General features: G+C 35.7%; 1 protein-coding gene across 5 annotated transcripts in view; it reads left to right on the top strand.

Moving 5' to 3' along the window:
• Positions 1 to 22,611, top strand: part of dpp6 (dipeptidyl peptidase like 6) — a 301,131-nt gene that overhangs the window by 251,842 nt on the left and 26,678 nt on the right. For all 5 annotated transcript variants that reach the window (XM_023326527.1, XM_023326529.1, XM_023326528.1 and 2 more), the window contains 5 exons: positions 4,841 to 4,935; positions 5,334 to 5,408; positions 7,593 to 7,645; positions 10,125 to 10,206; positions 18,554 to 18,674. In XM_023326527.1, the coding sequence (XP_023182295.1) occupies positions 4,841 to 4,935; positions 5,334 to 5,408; positions 7,593 to 7,645; positions 10,125 to 10,206; positions 18,554 to 18,674 (426 nt within the window). The remainder of the gene's footprint in view (positions 1 to 4,840; positions 4,936 to 5,333; positions 5,409 to 7,592; positions 7,646 to 10,124; positions 10,207 to 18,553; positions 18,675 to 22,611) is intronic.

The following is a 22,611-nucleotide window of genomic DNA, read 5'->3' as shown; positions in this document are numbered from 1 at the left end:
AAAATTAAATCCAGGCTCCAACAATCCAGCAAGCAGCGCTTTGCAACTGGGAAATGTGCAAAGGAAATTTCCTTTTTACGAGGAAGAAAATGGCTATTAATACGAGAGGTGGATTGCTAATTAAAATGCAGTTTAAATTTTTATGAATCAATATTTCACAGCCCATATAAGCCAGCGGCTGCAATGTTCCCACACTGTGGGACTGAAACTATTCGTCTTCGGCAACAACTTGTGCCACTTCCATCAAACTGGCCATCATCCGCAGCTGTGGGCAGGGACAAATGACCCGGAACTGACAAGAAAAATCTCATTTCATCCAGAACTTAACACCCTGGCCCGGCTCACCTCACGGCTAACAGCACAGCTTACAGAAACTGGCTATTTCAATCAGAGTACTGTGTAATCACATGATGGTGGTTTATGTGGACGGTATGCTTTGGGATTAGGGACCCTAAAGTAGTAATTCACCAACAGCCTGATTCTTTGTTGTAGATTTCTGTTATTTTTATTGCTGGGGAACATTTCTGACTGGTCTGTTTCCACAGTCCAGTTTTCTGATGAGCAGTTTATTATTCCAAGTTGGACATTTAACATTTTAGCTTCAGGTGAAACTTACTTGAAGCTTTACAAAAGTATTTCTCCCTTCCAGGTGTCTGCTGCTTTTGACATTTTGGTTCCATTAAATGTTTCAGGCGTTCAAATGACTTTTAACCTCAGACAGCAATAACCCAAATAAATACAACTACACAAAAATTTGGTCCTATGAGAAAACATCATTTTCCACAGGTTAAATAATGTGTCAGTTGTGAATTTCACGCTCTCTACCAGGTCTGACTACTGTCCGACTTGTTGGGTCAAACAATTACAAAACTGAAATCTGTCTAACATGTAGTGGACAGAAGAACCCAGATCTTTCCTACAATTAAAACATTAAATGAGAAACATAGTCTGTATGGAAATGATTACTAATTCATTGTTTGTACTTTCTGACTGCAGTGAAACACAGGGAGAACTGCTCTTCACAAATGACTTCTTCCCAGGAGCAGTTGAGCTACCAAAATTACTCCCAAAAACACAATAACACCTCCAGGAAGTCCCAAAATTACCCAGTCAGCTAAAGCACTGCAGGACTCACTTGCTTTAATTAATTCAACTAAAGAAAGAGACTTTGCCAAAATGGCCTCTATGGTAGAGATCTAAGGTCAAAACAACTGCTTACCTAACAAAACGGAGAACAGTTTCACTTTTAGAGTGTAGTCAATAGCAGTAGTCAATAGAACAATCAATTCTGCTCTAGCAGAAAATCCTGAAGGAGAAAGTCTGGCCAAGAACATTCAATTCATTCAGGACAATGAGTCAAAGCACACCAGGACATCGACCTACAATCAAAACCAATATAAATTAAAGGTTTTGGACTGGGCTAATCTACTATTGAGTAACCTTTAACTGATCATTCTTGCTGGAAAACTCAACTGTGACTGAAGTGAAATGTAAAAGACGAACTTCCTGTTGTCACAAACACTTGATGGTAGTTGTTGCTAATGGTGGCACATCCAGGTATAAGTTTAGGAGCCAATTTCTTTTTTGACATAGAGCCAGGTTAGTTTGGAGAGCTTTCTTGTTTTCAGAATTTGAAAACTGTTTTAGTTTTACTCAAATCATATCTGTTTGATTGTCTTAAACCAAAGATGGCAACTTGAGTTTGAGACTCTGACTCAAGACGCAAAAATGAATGCATGACTTCAGATTGGACTTGGATAGATTAGAGTCTTTTCACACTTGATAGTCCGGTAAACTCGGTTTGATTGGGGACCAAAATTGCAACTTTTGTTACATTTTCAACTGCAGTGGTTTGCTTTCACACTGCACAGTGCAAACAATCCAAACTCTTTAAGCAACCTGCTGTTGAGTGGTTGTTTTTACCCAGAATGCTGCTACCGGCTTTTGGAGTGGTCTCCGGTCCGCTTGACATTCACATATGCATTTGAACTCTTGTACCGCAACGGAGTTCACTTCAAGCAACCAAAAACCTCAGTTTGTAGACCAGAGTTTGCTTTTTCGGTCCACATCAGAGTTGAACCGGACTTTCTTACAAACTAAAGCGGACTAAAGACTCGAGATGTGACTTGGACTCATAAATGACAAATAGTACAGGTTTAACTTCCTAATCTTCAGAAATATAGAGTTAGAGAGGCACTATATGTTATAGATTTGATGAAATTAAGCTTATTTTATTGGTCAGACGCAATGACCAATGACCATTTTATTGGAAATGGTCAATGACCAAAGAAACGATCATTTTCACAATGATCGTTTCATTGGTCATTGTGTCTGATGACCAATGACCATCAGACACAGTGAAGTTTTCCAACTCCAAGACTTCATACGGAGTTGGAAAACTGACATGAATGTTTCCGTCTGAAGGAAAACCATACCGTTTTATCGCCCATCGTTTTGTGAATCAAGCTTCTAATGAGTAAAAGTTATGATTTCTAAATTTCTGACTTACCAGTTACCAGTCTGGGTTGGTGAAGTTAAGAATTGGCAAATCCCCCAGTTAACCTTTGAGCATATGCACTTATTTTAGGACGGCAGGATATCATCGTTTTTGAACTGTGCCTTTATAGAGCTACTTCACTACAACCAGTCTTAACAAATTCCAACTTTCTCAGTTTATCCACCCTATCTTTGTGAGTCTGTGTGCCTCCTTTTCTCCACCCCCCTACTTGAAGCTTTCCTCTGCCTCCCCGCCGTGAGGGTGGGTAAGGGCTGCGCCGAGGGCAGGATGCTGAATTAATAAGACATACTGCTATGAGAGGTATAGATCAGAGTGGAAAACAGCGCCCTGGGCTGATGCTCGGTGACTGAAGATGGAAGAGAAGGGAACAAAGACAAAGAGAGAGGGCGAAGGGAAGATGCAATGCCTCGAGAACTGTATGGGAATGTGTATCTGAAAAGAGAGAAGACAAAGAGCTGAAAAGGTGAAGGAGGAACGACGAGGTCAAAAATGATCAGCTTAGTGGGAAAGTTTATCTTTAAATAATGATGGTGGGAATTTGAAATATTTTCTCCAAATTTCTTTGTTTTAAGTTGTGTGATCACAGAAAAAAGCAAAAAGTTTGGATTTTAATTCACAACTCAACTCCGTAAATCAAATCGATTCTTCTCTGAGCGTATTGTTTTAGGTTTTAATTATCTTAGCCCCGAGGTTCTGGCAGTAGAGCTAAATCATTAAAGTACACCTAATTTCTTTTTAGTCTGAAGATGGTTCTTGATATAATCTCATATTGTACACTTCATACTTTAAAGTAATCACATTTTAACATTTAGTAAAAAACTTAACACATGAAATGACAACAAAATCTGACATTTTCCATAAATATTTGTTGTTTTTTGTTAAAATGAAGAGACAGATGTTTTGTCTTTAGGTCTAGGATATAATGATGTTGTCAGATAAAAGACCTCATACTGATATACTCTGTTTTCAATATTTTTAAAGTGCTTCAAATCAATAGTTCCCAAGCATTTTCATTTTTCCCCCATTTTTATTTTCGTTTTTTATTGATTTTGCCTGCTTTTTCACTCAATTTCAGTACATTACCTGACCATTTGCAGGTATACGTGGAAGTGGATTGTGTTGCACAGTAGAGAGAACATAAATGAGTCCATTTTCCATCCTTGTTTAGTTTGCCAGGTGTTTTTAACAAGGGGACAAAAGCTGTTGAGAGGACGTTTGGTTGTGCAGATCTAAAACTGTCTAAAAGTGCTATCGCTAGCACGTTCTGCATTAAAGCCATTGTGATGGTAATTCTGTCACCCCTAATGGACAATTAGATATGCTAGCAGATAGAAAGCACTCCGCATAACAATCTCTGGGTTCTAATTACCTCACCAAATGGCGTGGTTGTTCATGTTTCTGTGGATCACAAGAGCAATAAGACACGGGAGCAGGGATAGATTGAAGGTTAAAGGGGGCAGTTGCCATATTAAATGTGTCCTTCGCTGATAAAGGCCTGATGGATGAAGAGCTGCACCAATGTTCATACAACTGTCAAATAATGGTTCCTCTCAAGGATTTCTTTTAGTGGCTTGAAGTCAGCACTTTGCCTTTCTGTCACAAGAGCCTCCGGCTTTTAAAACTGAATCTGCAAGACCACACTGCAAAAAACACACAAAATCTTAGTAATTTTGGTCTTTTTCTAGAATAAGACAAAACTAGCTTACAAGTAACTTGTCAGCATACTTTATGAGCTGGATTTTAGTCAATAATTCCTTAATATTGAATAAAAAGTACTTATTATTATTTATTTTACTAAGCACAAGACATTTTGCCGCTCAATTTCTCAAGGCTAGCTAAGGAAGGTTGGTGGCATTAACCAACTGTCACTCTTTGGTTACCTAGCAATTCACTCATTCTTTGGTTACCTAGCAACAACTTGTTGAGTAACTAGTGCTGTAGCAGCTTTACGTTTCGGCACTCTGCCTCATAACTGCTTACAAACAATTTAAAAAACAACAACTCTGGAGTGAAAGTTGAAACCAGCTTGGCAGTATTTCAAATATTTAAATCAAAAACTGATTAATAATTAACAATTTTGATTGATGTCAAACCATTATATTGTGATACATTTTTCAGACATATCGTCTGGCCCTAATGTATAATAAATCTAAAGTCTGACTTTTATGTCTATATCTTTGTGTGGGGCAGTAGTGAAGGGAGGAAAATTGTGTTTGCTGTTTAATAAAAGATAGATTACTGAGATTTTCCTTCAATATCTCGTTTGATTAAATGTTTTTAATAACTTTACCCTCATTCCTCATCGCCCTGTCTCCTTCACAGGTAATGAGTTGCTGTACCGCAACCGAGACGGCGACGTTGTCAAGTACAACGTCGACACCGACGAGCAAACTGTCTTGGTCCAAAACAAGAAATTTGTAAGTCGCCTTTTTCTGCTTTTTTCAGGTATTATTATAATGATGACAAGACAGTTCTGCTGACGGTGGAAGGGCTTAAATTAAAACCTAGCTCTTCTTCTTTGGGTCAGCAGATCCAGCCTCCTGCAGCTCTTCCTGTTGGAAAATTTAATCAAACCATGCATCATTTTTTAGTGAAATGTGATTCGAATATGTGGGCAGACGTCAAGATAGAGATGCAATAACATTATATCAGCAATCATACTGGCGAAGCACAAGTGCAAAGATTAATGCAACCCCCATTTATATCTGAAGCAAGGCAATTTGTCAGAGATGGCTTTTAAGGACTGGCTTAATAAAAATAGTATGCATGGTTAGCGATGTGTGTTTCTGTTCTGAAATCTACGTCTGATTCACAGGAAATGTACAAAGCCAGCAGGTATGAGGTGTCCCCGGACTTGAAGCATGTGCTGCTGGCCTACAACGTCGCTGCGGTGAGCTTCTCATTTGTTTGCTTGTTTTTTGAATTGGCAAACTGACAGCCAAATATGTCAGGAGAGAAGGTGGTGGGGGAAGTAATCACGGCGAGGTGTGAAGGTTTGGCGCACACAGGCGAAGTGGGGGAGGGGAGTGTCGGGTTTGGAGGGGCGAGCACAGCTGAGCGGAACTGCGGCGAGGGAGGCAGAAACACAAACAACCCCCTCGACGCCTCGCGGGGCTCGCAGAGCAGCAGATGAGATCGACGGGCGAGAGCAGGACGTATTGGCTGGGAATATATCATTTCTGTGCGGTTCTTGAATAAAGTGCCCCGCAACTGCACTGGATGATATGGATCAAAGCGCTTTCGCCTCCTAATATAGCCGCATCAGATATATTGAATCATTCACCTGCTTACCTGGTGTTCGCCTTCGTTCTCGCTTTATTCTGCTGCAGCCAGAGTGTTTGTTCCTGTTAGGCTCTGAAAGATGCCTGCAGATATATAATCTGCTGTTATTGCCTGAGATGAATAGAGAATATTATGACAAACTGGATGGTGTTGTAGTGTTTGTATTTGCATTTATTATCCAACTGAACTCCCCATCACTTTGATAGATGACAGTCATTCCTCCTGTATGCTCATTGAAGCAGCGCACAGTCACATATTCATGCTTTATTTCTCTGTAACGTGCAGGATGGATGTAATGCGTACCAAATAACGTGATAGAATGCCAAGACGTGCGTAGCTCTTCCAAATTACAATTTTAATGTTTTTCTTTTGGAAAGTGAACTCAGATTAGTAGATAATTAATGAAAATACATCCAAAACTACAAGAACAGTATCTGCATAATATCCATATTAGAATTAATTCAATGCAACCCTCATTAAAATCAGTTCAATTGATGGTTTACCTGTGTAGTTACGCGACATTTTATCAACCCTAGTGTGTAAATTATTTAGGAACTACAGTAAATTCACAGTTCAATATACGCAGATTTTTCTTTGGAACGTCACTCCAAATTATTTACATGAAATTTGCCTGTTTGGAGCTTTTTTGCCTAAAATAATTATAAGAAAACCAAAATAAATAGTGACAATGCTACTTGATGTGCTATTAGCTAATCCTGAGTTAGCATGTAATTCAGGACATTTTTTAGACTGTAGATAAGAACTGCTGACTAAAACTATGGATACACAGTTTCCACTTTGTGTAGTTCTGATTATTAAGGTTTATTTGGTGTGTGAGCTGTTTAAGTAGACAGTTTTAAAGTTTTTAGATGGGATCTGTGAATTTTTGCTATTTGACTTTGGTTGATAATGTTTGCAGGTACGTACAATGCCTTTAAGCCCTTAAAAATGTAATTTTGTTACATTTAAACCATAAGCTTTACTGCATTTTATTGGAATTTTATGTGATAGAAAACAAATGAACATTGCTTTGTTCAGTGGTGCACAGTCTTACTGAATCATGAAGAGTTGGAACTCGTCCGTCAGGAGGTGTTGTGGTAAAATCTGTGGTGGGATTTTGTGCATTTAAAGATAAATGTACAGAAAAGGCCAAAGTTATTCATACCCCATGCAGATTTAGATTTAAATTCAACTTCATTCAATTAAGATGTTTCTTTCTAATTGGAAATTAGGCTGGAAGTTTCTCAAAAACTGTAAAATTTCAGATAATTTGTAAAGTAGTATTTTGAAAATGTATCTTTTCTATATGAGCTGCAGATATTTTAGGTTCCATTAATTTTACTTCCAGTAATAAGAAACTACATGAACTTGGTTATTTTAAACCTAAATCTGCCAGAGGAATGAATTATTTTGGACTTGGCTATAAATAATTCCTGCATCTGAACTTGAATGTTCAACGGATTGGGAGTTACTCTGTTTTTCTATATAAATAAAAAATGAAGTAACAAGTTGGAGCTTGCATCAATATTATTTTAAAAGTGTCTGTTTTATGCAAATATTTTAAAAGCTTCTTAGATATTGCTTGTTTCTTTGTATTATTCATTAACAACTCCGTCCCTCTGAAGGATTTATTAATCCTGTTTGTGGTTTCTTTAATCTCAAAGAAAACACTGTTGTCCAGTTTAACCTCTGTGGACTTTTAATACTTTAGTGATTTCACTGAACATAGGAACAAGAAACAGACACTTTTTGTAAATGAAAAGGAGTTTAAACAAAGTATTTTTCTTTGCAGGTGTACCAGCATTCCTATACGGCATTTTACATCATCTGCAGTCTGGAGACTCCGTAAGTCGGCTTATGACAAACTCATTGGGTTTTATTATGTGAAATCTCATCTGATCTTCTTTCAAGAAGATTAATTCCAAAATCATCCAGCAAATCACCTCAAATCAACCTTATTGTTTATTTCTGAACCTCACAGAAAGCTGGCTGTAAATCTGAAACCACAGCTAGCTGCTTTTCAGCATTTTGTCCCTTCAACTTCTTGTTAGACTAGAGCTATTTTTGCATGTCTGAGATGCTTTTTTGTTCCCTTAAGGTGCCTGTGTACGTATATCAGTATTGGTGTGGCCACGACTGATCGCACCACATCTCTGAGTTATTTACCTTGTCAAATTACACCACCACAGGTCTCTCAAAATCTGTTGCATTTTCTTAAAAATACACAAGATTTCAGAACTTCCACCATCAGTTTTAGCAAAGCTATGGAGAAAGAAACGACAGTAATCAATCAATCAAGTATATTTGTTTAGTGACAAAGCAGTTCAAAGTGCTTTATATTATAAAAACAACATATAGTCACTACATTTTGTCAAGTACCATCATCAGTACACATCAAATATGTTGATGGTGATTGTTGCCTTATGATTCAAACTCTAAGCAGTCAGTCCTTCCAGTTTTTTGAGAATTATCGTGGAAATTCACACAAAATCAACAAATACGCTGCACTTTTTTTGCACTAATACATAATTGGTTGTTTATTGCACATTTTTCTCAAAAATGATCAAAAACATTCTTACTTGTACTGAATAGCTGCCTCAGCCTTAACTGATCTCAGATTATAGTCCATAATCTATACAGTGTGTAATCAGAAGTCGAATTTATTGTCATAAATAAGCTCAAATATTTCTAAATCGGTACCACTTTGATTTTCATTGCAAAAAATCATTAAATCCTGGAAGGACTGAAAAGATGTCCAATAATATTATTTAATTTTAAGAATTCATTGATATTTTAACAGTTTGTGATCAGTACATTCTGGCACAACTGGCCCTTTAAGAGCTTTTATGATCTCGATTTGGCGCAAAACAAAAATGAGTTCAAACTGCGGCTTGCTTCTTTGTGTCCTAGCAACAGTTACTGCTGATAATAGGTGCAATTTGGGGGTGTGCGTACATTTCGCGCAAAGTTCAGGCCTATGTCTTTGTGTGAAAGCGTGGGTTGTCAATTTGAGTGATAGGAGCCACAAATGACACACGCAGATTAGCAGCTGCGCCCCCAACAGCCACTAAGTGTCTTTCTTGGAGCGCCGCCAGCCTGATGTGGCTCTGATGTGGTTGCAGGCTCCTGCTCCGCAGGAACCCCATCGTCTTAATTAGTTGTAAACTGGGCCTTTGGGGAAATGCACTAAACAAACTCTGCAACAAAAGTTGATTTAATCTAAATGTTGAGCACTTAAATGGCTGAAGGGGAGGAATAGAAATTAGTGAAGCAACGCAAGTTTGCACTTCCTGCAGCTGTAATTTATTTCCATTAAATCTTAATAAAAGAGGAGCTATTTACAACTCTATTTAATATGGCTCTTGCTTGTGATAAACAAAATGTATGACATTAGTTTCAAAATAGTATTTTGCATCTTTAAGCATATGAGTACGGAGTAAAAACACTGCAAAAACAAAATATTACCAAGTATTATACCAAGTTATTATAAGTGAAGTAATTTGCCAGTCGAACTAATACTTTTTCAATAATATTAATGAATTATTGACCAAAACAAGTTCTTATATCTTGCTGAAAATGTACTTGTAAGTTTGTTGTCTCTTATTTCATTTGTACTAAGATATTTTCACTAGAAACTAGACAAAAATACTTAGATTTTATTATTATTTTGCAGTGAAAGAGACCTTATTTAAAATAATTTTGTATTGTATTTTTTTTTCATTTTGTCGTTTTTGTCATTCATGGATGCACGTAACAAGAAAATGAAAATACTGTCATGCTACAGCTTTGGCATCCCGCAGTAAAAGCTCAAAGCTTACAGACAGATGAAACACCTTCAGATCTCAATGATGGGATTTTTAACCCAGAAAGGTTGTTGCTTTTTGAAGTCTTTCCCCGCATATCTGAATTTTTATCCCAAAGTTTATGTTTTTTTCCCTTTGGTGATTTATCTGAGCTGCAGGTCCCAGTATGGTAGCATTGTATCTGTTAATATATGTGATATAATGTGCTGCCACCCAGTGGTGTCGTCCTCTTTAAAGCCACATTCACATCTCTGTGGTTGACCTCATTCATCGTCAGCACCAGACAAAGACAAAACGTCAGCAGCTCCTCTAATTCAGCCTCCTGCACCGCATAGCACTGTTCCCAATAAGGAGAGGTGACACCCTTACACACTGTGGCTATTTATGGAGACACTTAAACCTTTGTTCGAAGATGTTCCACACTTGTTCTGCTGATGCTGCTGCGGCGGTGGGAGCTGAAAGTCATTGTGTTTGTGTCCAGGTGTCTTCACTTAACTTCTCCACGTCTGTTTCCCCCCCAGAGAAACCTGGAACCTGAACCCTCCGGAGGTGCGAAATGCTCAGCTGCAGTTCGCAGGCTGGGGTCCCCAGGATCAACAACTGGTAAAAAAAAGTTTATATTTTACCTGTTCCCACCAAGATTATCTAAAACTAGCAAAATAACTGAAATTGAGAAAACATTTTCATTGAAAAATAGTAATTAATGTGGAAAAAGTATAACTAACAGGAACTATCTTGTGCGTTTACAAAACGAACTAAAATATACTGAAAATATAGATGTGACATACTTCATTTTTGTGTTTATTAACCTGTTTATTATTTATGTTATGACAATTTATAATTTTTCCACCCTCACAAGCAGTTTACGTCGGCTGTTGGTAAATTACGGCACTCCATAATCATTCTGGCGGCTACGTTGGTAAACAAAATGGCGACGGCAAAATTTGGGAGAAAACAGCAACAGTTGGTTAAATTACCTAATTAATGTATAATCAATACTTTGACTTTTTTGAATTTCCCACCCAAAACTAAAGTATAAAAAGAGTAAAACTATTTCTATAATTAAATAAAACTAAAGTAAAACTAAACAATATTTAACTAATAAAAACCGGCAAACACACTCTAAAATCTTCTTAAAACTAAAGGAATTAGACAAACTAAAAGTCACAACGAAATAAAATTAAACTATTATAACCCTGATTCTGACTGATTATTTTCTAAGATAAATTTATTCAGAGTTAACAAAGTGAACATGAAAGTTTTCCAGTACACGAAGAGAAAAGTGATGCCCTTCACTGACTGTTTATACTTTTAATAGAGGATAAAACTAATTACATCTGAAGCCAGGGTTTTTCCTCTGGGACTTTATATTGGCTTTTCAGTCAAAGAAATAAGAATGTATTAATTAAAAAACACACGCCTACTCAAGTTACAGTTTTTCCGTATAAAATCTCCGGTATTATTTTTGATGGAGGTTTTAAATTATGAGTCTCTGTTTGTTATTCTCATTATGCCTGCTTGTGTATTTTAAATACTTTTTACCCAATTAACTTTCCTGGAAAATATTTTTTCCCATTGCACACACAACAGATAAACTTTAATATTATTTTAGTGAGTCAGTTTTTATTGAGCACAGAGAGTGGAAAATATGACGTTTCAGGTCATTTCAGATTTAAACTTTATCTTTCTTTACAGATGTTTTTTCATCTTTCACACAAACATGCTTTGAGGGATTTGGTTTCCCATTCTCTAAATTTTCTAAAATAATTTTTGCCATTTATTTAGTCAGAATATTGATTAAAAGTCATGTTCTTGGTCAAGTGATACAATGTGCGCCTTATATACAGATGTTATCAGTGTCCAAACTAGTTGCAACATGGGCACAAAATTTGTATTAAAAAAATACAAAAACTATCTTTTTCTAATTATTTCACAGACAATATTTTAGTAAATTAAAGATGTCGGATTTCTGCAGAAAAACTGAAAATTATTGCAAATCTTGCAGATATTTCTTCTTAAAAACAAGCAAAAACAATGCAAACAGTGTCCTAAATGTTTGGGTTTTTATCTTGAAAAACTTTCAGTTGGTGATCCTGTTTTTCTATCAAACATGGCTGATAACAGAAAACGTTTTTGTTGCATCTTTCATTTTTAGAAGACTTCATTTTGTCTGCTGCCACATTGAAAAGTTGCCCTTAATTATTTTAAATGTTTCTGCATCAACTTCCTGAGTGGACAAACCAAACTTGAGCCATTTTTATTCTGTAATCAAATTCACTCAGAGGGCCACAAATGACCCCCAGGCTGCATTTTGGACACCCATTATAAATTTTCAATGCAGCAGTTTAGGATTTATGAGCAGATCAATTCAGAAAGATCAGTAAGGCTACAAAATCGATTTTAAAAAAAGTACTGGTGTGATCCAATCAACTTTTCTTCTAACTGAATATGATCGACTGACTTATTAAAGTCAGGGTTACACTTTATAATAAATAACTGGTTCATTTTAGAATAAAAATGTAACTTACCTCCACCGTTCTCTCACTCTTAAACTGGCTGCATCATTAAAAGCTGGTCAGAAATATCAAAATAAAAGCACTTCCTGTTCCATTTATTCAAAAGTTTAACAGTGATGATGTACTTACTTCATTATGTTGTAATTTATATAAAAAATATATGTACTATTTGGAAATGAAAATAAAAGGCTTCAAATGTGGATTTATGTGGTTTTCCAATATTTTTAAAAATTCTCCAGCTCAGAGTGATGGGAAAAAACCTCAGGGTCATTCTTTTGATGGAAAAATGTTAAATTCAGCCATTGGACAAGTAAAGTTGCTCATCAAAGACTTGACTAGGGATTTGACTAAGATCTGAAAAAAATGAATTTTTATCCTCTCTGTCTAAAACAAGCTTTGCATTTGTTTGTGTTTATCTTCTTAACTACATCTCATAACTGGTTAACGTATCCTAAATTTTAATAATCAAGAACAGGTTTGGAAAAAAAACCAAACTTTACAGAATGGGGATAGATCTTTTGTCCAAATGTGATATTTTTACCTTTATGATTGAAAATATCTTGTCCTAAACAAAAAAAGTGAGGTTTTGTGAGCCCATTTGATCAACTGTAAAAGCCTCTAGATGTCTTAATGTAGGCAACAACTCCCCAGACAAAAAGCAAATTCATATTTTCTGTTACTTTTTAATAGACATTTCTGATTAACTGTATAAAGCTGTTGTTTCTTTAAAGAACAACAAAAGCAAGATTAGGATTTCTCTCCTTTGTAGTTGAAGTTTGCAGTAAAAAGCTGTGGAGAAACACGTCGGCACTGACTTAGCCCTTTGATTTAAAACCAGAAGCAGAAAGGCAATTCAGCAGAAACAAACAGGGGGCACCATTATTCCTGCTAGTGCCTTTATAGTTGCCAGTTTGGTGATGTATTGTAAAAAGAAGTCTGCAAACTGAACTCGGTTTAGAATTACAGCGTTTTAGTTCAGTGTTTGTGGGCTACAAACCTGATATTAGTTGTTTTTTTTAACAGCATAAAACATGGCTGAAAGGTGAGAAATTAGGATTTATCAAATGCTCTATGAAAAGATGCTAACTTCTAGGAACCAAGGGGACTATTTGAAATATTTAACAAATACTTATATTTCTGAAATCTACTCTAAACTCTCCTTGAAATGTAGACAAACGACAGGGAGGTAACAGCAATTTAGACGGTGCATTTTCCTCCTCTTATTTCTGAACTTGAAACTTATTCATAAATGTGCAGATGTCTTGAGGCTTTAAGGGCTGAAACTCATAAAAGCTGTTTTTCTTATAAAGAGCTGAGAGCCATCTGCTCCTCATCCCTTAAGGACAGAGACTGGAAGAGAACAAACTAAATGGTGCATTAAAATGTTCCTTGTTTTTAAACAATATAAAATTATAGCAGGGTGGCATGAGGGTTTCCATTGTTTTAATAGTGGCCATGTTGCAGTCGCCTATAAAATAAAGGAGATGCCTTATGCATAAAAGATAAGATATGCCAAGTATTTTATGATATACTGTATTTCTTGCTGGAAAATCAGTTTTTGTAAGAATGTGGAAGTTAAATAAAATGTTATTGAAGAGCTTGGATTTCTTTCTCGCATCTCTGTGCCATAAAAATATGATTTATTAGTAAATCAGAAGTTCAGCGTTTTTTGTTTTTTTTAATAACTGAAACTTTATAAACACATAAGAAGAGTAAAGAGGTTGAAAATATTTTCCATTTGCTGCAAAATGCTTTTCTTTCATCAAAGAAATGGTTAGGAGTGGGTAGATTTTTTTATCACAATATCTTGTAGCTCTATTGTGATAACAATAAAAATGATGACAAAAACATATTCATTGCTTCTTTTTTTAGGGTTATTATGGGTTATCTAGCAGTTATTTTTGCAATTCACCTTCTATTAAGAGTGTTTTATCAGATTAAACTGAAGTAAAAAATGCTCCCTGCAACAGCAGGAGTGAAATTACCGTAATAACTCGATGTTGGCTGGAAAGCGCAATGACTCCCCTTTCAGAAACCGTTGGAATATTTCAGAAAGCGCAAAGTGTGGCGGAATCACGGTACTGCAAATTGTAAAACTGTACTGTCGCAGACAAGTTCGAACAAGAAGGTTTAACACATCAATTATGTTTTTTATGGACTTCCTTACTTGTTTGCATTTATTTATTTTTTAGCATTAAAAGATTACAAGAAAGTATTGGTTTTACATTCTGCCGTGTACGTCTTGAAATATTTTACTGCTAAATGTTTGAGTCCTGTCCTTCCCAAAGTTGTTCTCCAGTTATATAAAATACTCGTGGCCTTCCAGCTGGCTATCAAGGACAAGCACCAAGGTTTTATTCCTAACATCCATAATTTATGTCTTCAAGTGGTTTTCATTGCTCTGGTTCACGAGACAGATTTATCATTGATTGGTGACGACATTTATGACCCTCTGGAGACATAATGACTACATACTATAGTAGTTTAGCACTTATTGTCTAAGAAAATTAACTTAAACTGATTCAGGTTAAACTAAAGAAGCACAGGAAGTCGTGGTTTATTCCTACTGAGTCGCTGTCCATCTTCTCCCTCATCGCTCCATCAGATCAGCTGGAGTCTTAATGAGCTTCAGCGGGCTGGTTTACAGGGCGGTCAGAATGTAAGTGATTACGTCCTGAAGCAAAATGCTATTAATTACCCGTTATCTGATCGGAGGATTAATTAACTCGCTGGTAGATTGATGTGGGCTCAAATTTTGCTTCATCGTTCATGCTGTGGTTTCGCTTCTAGCAGCTGAGATGTTAACAGGAAGTGGCCTTTAGTAGAAACAATGCCAAACATGAGGGAAAATTGTTGTCAAATGTTACATCTAATCATTGTAAATCAGTCAACTCAAATCCTTCATGTTCTTGATTGAACCTCCTTTTTTGTCATCTACTCACACCGAGCTATTTGTTAGCCTCTGAAAATCATGTAGTCTGGAAAATTTGCAGCATAAAGATTTTCTTACAGTCCTTTTACCATGAAAAGTAAATCCCCCTGTAATTTTTTTCCTTGCACTTTGTAGGCGGCTAATCTTCCACATGGAGCCGATTCTCTTTCACAGAAGTACAGATACTTACAGAGGCCTCAGGAGACCTAATTCTTCTGTTGCTTTTCAGAGATGAACAAGAGGGCAGAAATTGCAAAACAGGCATTTTCCCAAATTAATTTCTGAACACAGTTCCTGTTAATTAATCAGACTAGAAATGCCTGATTTGCATCGTCAAATCATATTAGTGCCCCACTTTTTATATGAGTTTAACAAAGCTGACTGCCAGTCAAAACACATAAAAAAATACATTCCAGTTGGCTTTGCATGTGATATATAAAGCGTTTTTTATTTAATTTCTGTCCACTGATTATTCTCTATCTGTAAATCTGTGGAGTGTAAATACAAAAACCAATTTAAAATGCTTTTAATCACTGATTTTGATTGGCAGCTCTGCTAAGTCGATGTGCAGAAAGTAGCGTAAAATCATCTGTTTCACGGGTCGTGAAATTAAGCTGTCTATTTAAGAAAATCCATATTTTACAAAAAATATCAATTTAGTGGTTGCTACTAAATTACTTTGCTTACCAAAAATGTTAACACCATTTGAATTATTTCAAATTTTGTCAGGTTGCAAACACTAAATTCAAGATATTTTCCTTATATTTATTTGTAATAGGCCAAAATAAAGTAAGTTGTCAGTAATTAGGGCCGGGAAATAAATCATTAACAATATATATTATGATAGACACATGATCAATATCAATTGATAATACACCGGAGAGAACGTTCAATAATTTTACTGACCTTTGATCCAGAACAGCATGGCATTCTGGGGGATGTAGGCAGAGGAAAGGCTTTAGCTCAATCTCTCAGCCAGCTAAGCTAGGTTGGTGGCATTAATTCTTTGGTTACCTAGTAACTCACTCGTTCTATGATTACCTATCAACAACCTGTTGAGTAACTTGCGCAGCAGCAGTTTAAGGTTTTGCCACCGTGTCTCATAACTGCTTAAAAAAAACAATGATGTGGAGAGAAAACTGTGGATAAAACATGAAAGGTCATGCCACCAGTTTGGCAATATTTTGGATATTTAAAGCAAAAACGCATCAATGATTATCCATTATTGATTGATATGAAGTGATTTTATCGTGATTTGTATGCTAGACATATCGTCCAGCCCTAATTAAATAATAACGATTGCAATCTGTCACTAGTCGTTTTGGAGACACAGTGAACAGACTAAAATTTGACTTATGTTGACACTTGCGCATCAACATGTTAAAAAAATTTGGCAAAATGTGGAAATCATGTTAACTCAGAAATACACCGAGAGGCCAAACTACAGTCAATTAGCAAGGTATAGAAACAAATGTCCAGGAACACTGGAGTTGCAGTTCATTTTGTCTGAGTACAGCAGAGTAATGCTGCTGCAGCTGTTTTAGTTTCAGTTCCATAATCCAAACAAACTATCCTCTGTCTTCAAACTGTTTTGTGCTCCAGTTATCCTCAGAGCAGATTTTCACCTTCCCTCAGAGAACGGGGCCAGGTCTCCTCTCTTTGTTGTGTCCTAGATTGGCTTCTATACCGGGACTTGGTGTGCATTGGAGTGTCACCAAAGCACATAAGGCCCACAGCTTGCGCCTCCTCAACAGAAACTAATTGTGACAGATTCTGCTATATTTTTTTTTTCTTTTAAAGATGCAGCATTTGCTGAAGAAACTTAAGTGGCTAATTTTTCACCTCAAATACTAAATGTCAAACTGCTGAGACAGTGTAGCAAGTGGATAGATTGCTGAAATATTGGCTGTTTTTTTTATTCAAACACAACATGTCAATCACAAGGCCCACGGGCCAAATCTGGCCCGCCCTAGCTTTTAATGTGGCCCTCAAGACTCCGGAGGAATTGCATAAATAGAACCTTCAAGATAACTTAAATATTGTTTTATTAATCAAATCAAAGCGGTTTTTATCTGCACTACCAAACTACATCAGTCAATACTTCCAGTTTTACGGAGGCCGCAGAAATGAATGCAAAATCAGTGATTTTTTGCGCTTCTGCAGAACAGTTTATTAAAAATTTTCCAGAACAGTTATCAAAAACCTCTATTTTAAGTGATGCCAACTCCCACCTGCAGGTGGCAGTATATTACTAATACACTTAGATGCTAGTAATAAAAAGTCAAATTTGTTATCATAATTAAGTGCAAATATTGGAATATTTCTTGCAAATATTTCTAAATTAGCACCAGAAAAAATGTTGAGTCTTATTGCAAAAAAATGACAAAAAATTAGCAAAATTATGGAGGGACTGATAAATGTTATCTAATTTTAGAAGAAGTTCTCAAATCAGAGACGCTTTTAACCGTTAATCGGGTTTATCGATACATTCAGGCACAACTTTAAGAACATTCATGATCTTAATGTGGTTCAAAATAAAAACAAGTTGGACGCCCCTGCTTTAGAAGAAGGAAAAATCTTGGGCTGAAACAGAAGTGGACATCCTGCTGTGCAAAGCTTTATCATTCAGGCTGCACAGAGTGAATAGTTATTTGAGAATCTCTCTCAAACCACTACCAAGACACTGCCTTGAGGCCAAGACATTTACTTCCTAACGTGCCAAATTAGTTTTTTTCTGCAACAGCATTGATTTCCATGTGGTATATTAAAGCAGTAACATCTTAAAATTCTCACCCAAAGGGCAGCCTTGCCTTTCCTCGCTTACTGTAAGGCTCTGATGGTCCATTATTCTCCGTAATGACTGAATTGACCTTCAGTTATCTTAAAAGCCCTGCAGGACTATCTGGGGTTGGAGTCAAAGCCAAAATCTCATTCCCTAGGGTTTGCAGTTTCATAAGACTTTAAAAGGCTTCCATTTTATTTGCATTGTAACAGAACTGTTCTGAAACAAACTATGTATTTTTAACATTGTGTCATAATGTTATGACACAATGAATTGTCCAAACTGGACTAATAGGTGCATAATTTAACATTTTTTAAAATGTGTAGTAACATTTTGTCTTTTTATCTTTCCGATAATGATAATGTTGTTTTGACACCATTTTCAAGTAATATAGTGATAATGGCGCAATGGCCTCAAACTTTAATTTTGTACAGAACTTTTTAGATATGCAAAATAAAACACAGCGACTAAAAATGATAAATAAAAAGGAAATATAAACCACACACACAACCAAAATCATAAAACATAGATTAAGACTCTGTAAACAAAATAGCCCTTCAAAAAATATGAATCATCAGAATGGAAATTACAGAGTACGATTTAATTTATCACATTAATTGGTTAATTGCTTAGTAACACTTCAATTCAGCTTTATAAAAGCTTTTTGCTTGTTGGTTGGCATCAATTTTATCATATTTTGTCTGTTTTTATCCCCTGTAGATATTCATATTTGAGAACAACATCTACTATCGGTCTAAGGTGGAGAGCCGTTCGATTCGTCTAGTGTCTACAGGCAAGGAAAGCGTCATCTTCAATGGACTCAGTGACTGGCTGTATGAAGGTAATGACAAAGTTTTATATTTAGTAAATTATTTATTTTCTTTCTTTTAGTTAAAACTTGCAGTGGAATCTTGGTAGATGAGAGATTCTGTAATTTTATCCATTTCTACTAAGTCTTTTTTATTGTTTTGCATTCTCTTCACACTGGGAATTAAATGGATATTTAGATCATTTTTTCACTAGATCAATTAATTAATAGGCTATTTTATATCAATCATTTCATTTATTGAAAAACAAAACAAATACAGAGATATTTACATTTGAAATAATCCATCTGGGACTTAAATCTGATTAAACTAAGGAAGGCAAGCAGATGCTGGCTGTGATTTTGTATATAGGCTAATGTAGAAATTGACAGAATTCACCTACTTCTCACACATGAAGCAATAAAAACCTTGAAAAACTATGTAAAACATATACATTTCTGTCCTCCTTTTTCCTTATGTTCTAATTTGTAGTATTCAGATATGGAAATAGGCATATTCGGTTTACTTTGGGATTTAAATCAAGCTAAGCTAACCACCTTTAGCCACCTTCAGTGTAGGAACTGAAATGTTTTTTTTCCACCACTGGAAAAAGGCTGTATATGTCCTTGTAAAAATAATACTAGCATAATGTACACCAATAGTAATAAAAACTATGTAAGGATAAAAAAAATATCTCAATATGTACACTAAAGAATTTATTTTGCTCTACTTTACACTTTCGAGACTGACTTTTTTATCGACTCCTTGGAAAGTGAAACATGTAAAACATTAGCAATAAAGGGTCTACTGCCCTTGATTAAGGTGAAATTTAGAGTTATGAAATGGCAGTAACAAATATTAACAAACTGACATTTGCATCTTCTCCTTATAAAAGGAAGCAGTTAATCTCCTGTAAAAAATTATGCTGTAAACATGTACACTAAAAGGCTTTCTCTACTCTTCCCTCCTTATGCCCTGACATGTTTTATTAGCAATGAGTAATAAAAATGTCTGTTGCTCCACTTTCATTGAAGACATGTAGCTCTTAATTTCCTCCAGGTAAATTAAAAACTCTATTAATTTTCTTCTTCTTTACACAGACTAGAAAATAAAGGAATGTTGTACATGGGCCATTTGCATTAATTTAGCTGATGTGTGTGTCAGTTGTCGGTGTAACTCTCACTGATCGAAGCTCTTCTGCTTGTTCCTACTTTTAAACTGGAACTGTGTTGGCACTCGGCTGATAGATTTCTTTCTGATATGAACGGATCATGAACTGCCGCAGCAACGGAGCATGGGAAATGTGGATCTGCAGACCGATGGATGTTGTGATAGAAATACATGATGCCATAATTCACATTTCTGCTTCTCGTTAACGTAAATGGAATCTCTGATGATTCAGATGAAGCTTAATGCATCAAATCCCACCTCATCATCAAGAAAAGACATGCAAAGCTTTGTTTATTCGTAACGCTGTCCACCTGAAGTGTAATAATCCAGGTCCATCCTTCAGGTTTTTGTTTTTTCTTTCTTCCTTCCTTGACATTTAAACATTTATCAAAGAGTTACGGCAACATCTAACCTTGTGACTCCTATTTATGGACCGCTGAAAGCCCAGTAATTTACACTCATCATTTATTGATGGATGAAGCTTTGACTCTGAGATAAAACACATATTCAACTTCAATACACTCTGGTAAATGTGAATGGTATTAGAAAAGTCTGTGAAATAATATATAGCTAAATGTGAATAAAATGTTAAATATGGAATTTTGCAGGGATAAATTAGACACATTTCAGGCTCAAATTTAACTTTAAAGTGGATGATACTTCCAGCTCAGATTTAAAAATGTTTGGTTTGAGGAATATATCTTCTGATCTGTTACGCTGTGAAAGTGTCATAAAAATTACTGCGAACTGGAGAAACTTATTATAACAGAATAATTAGTTTGAATTCAAGCATTACAACCACAGCGGGAATCTTCATCTGACAAATAAGAGTTTGCTCTAAGGATTGGAACCATGATTTCACCAAGAAAATGTTTCATGACATTAAATCTGTGTTTGCAGTTTGTGTGTTGTGACAGTTGTGGTCCTAATTTACAGCAGCTAGACAGAAAACTGACAGCGAGAGAAGAAAGGCAGACAGTAAATGTCCTAACGTCTAATGCGTAGCTCATTCTTGGACTTCTGCTGATGATAATTTATACACATTGATCAGATGATTTAGACTAAGTAATTAACTGTCAATGATTTGGGTTCAGTTGTAGTTTGTTCCAAATTTAGACCTTGAAAGGATCCATGATTAGTTTTAACAATAGGCTTTGAGAAATATTTATTTTAGATGTAGAAACAATACAGTAATAATCCTGTAGGCTATTTAGTTTTTATAAATTTTATTAAAATATTGTCACAGGAACCTCACCATGCTGTTCAGGCTGCAGTACATTCTGGATAAATGATGTCTAATGGTCCAACTGCCTGGCTCTGTCTAGCCAAAACAGTCATAAGCAGCGTCTTTAAGCCTTTTTGATTTGAAACGGAGCGCGCAGTAGTGCCACCAGTACTACTGCCGCAGAGCTCTGTTAGCATTTAAAGAGCTTCCAGTGCTGTCAGTCTGATATTTCTCCTAGCATTTTTCGCTTCAGTGACAGCACGGTTTAGGCGCTTTGTGGATAAAACCTTTCTTTTCTCGCTAGTTAAGGTATCTGTTAGAGCCTTTATTAGTTTTGCTCGTACAAATGACTGAAAGTCTTCTGGAGAGAAATGTTGAGAGCACGAATGTTTGTTCTTCGGAAGTTGTGTTCAGCTCCGGCTCTCTCCACTGCGCTTTTTATGTGGGAAATGATCAAGATTCACCTCACAGTTTTTTTGTTTGTTTGTTTTTAAATTACAGCCGATAGTTTCACAGTGTGGCATTATCAAAAATTACACCAGTCAAACGCTAAACAACTACTCTGGTAAAGTTAGTCTTCCGGTGTTTACTTTGTAGATTCCAGTATACTGTAGAAAGGACCATTATGTGTCAACAACCCACAGGGTAAAAAAATGGCAACCTCCAAGGGTGAAAAATATAATGAAGATATACGTCTTTTTGAAGTAATTATGAGTTTTGGCGTATCACAAACAGCTATTTTTTAGTTAACAGGAAAATTACAATATATTTAGGGCAACTAATCTTCAACTAATCTTGGATCCCTTTAAATTGTAGTAAATCCTAAAGTTGGTCGACCATAATAGCCACTGTTTTGTTCCCCCATTACGAGGGAATAAGAATACAACTCAAAAAATTTGAGTAATCTGAAAAGATCCCATTTTTTGTCACTCATTTTAGAAAGAAAGTGAAACAGAGTGAAATATTTAAAATCTTTAACTTTTTGTAATTTTAGAGTTAATTAAAACCCAAAAATGCTTGCTTTCCTTCCTGTTGCTCGTTAACATTTTCCTGCTACATTTTCTTTATTTCACTCAACTTTCTATGAGCATTCAATAAGATTTTCACAATATCCTAACTTTCTGAGACACTGAATTTTGAGTTTTGGTTAGAACTACTAGAAGCAAGCTTGAAATATTTCACTCTGACTAATAAATCTATGTGATATACGTTGCAAAAACACAAAATCTAACCAAGTATTTTGGTCTAGTTTCTAGTGGAAATATTGTAATAAACTCAGATAAGACAAAACTGGTTTACAAGTAGCTTCTCAGCAAGATATGGGAACTTGTTTTAAGTAAATAATTTCTTCATATTGATAATCCTTCATATTCGCTATAAGTGAAGTATTAAGAAATTATTAATTAAAACAAGCAACTTTTCTTGATCAAAGTTATTTGTAAGCTATTTTTGTCTTATTTCAAGTATACTAAGGTGTTTGCAGTAAAAACTAGACCAAAAATACTTGGTAAGATTTTGTGTTTTTGCAGTGTATGACTTTTGCTTTCTCAAATGAGTGACCAAAACTATTGAACTTT

Source organism: Xiphophorus maculatus, chromosome 21 (assembly GCF_002775205.1).
Source record: "Xiphophorus maculatus strain JP 163 A chromosome 21, X_maculatus-5.0-male, whole genome shotgun sequence".
NCBI classification, from domain to species: domain Eukaryota; kingdom Metazoa; phylum Chordata; class Actinopteri; order Cyprinodontiformes; family Poeciliidae; genus Xiphophorus; species Xiphophorus maculatus.
The sequence above is the reverse complement of the archived record's forward strand: the minus strand, read 5'-3'. Positions and strand labels throughout refer to the sequence as shown.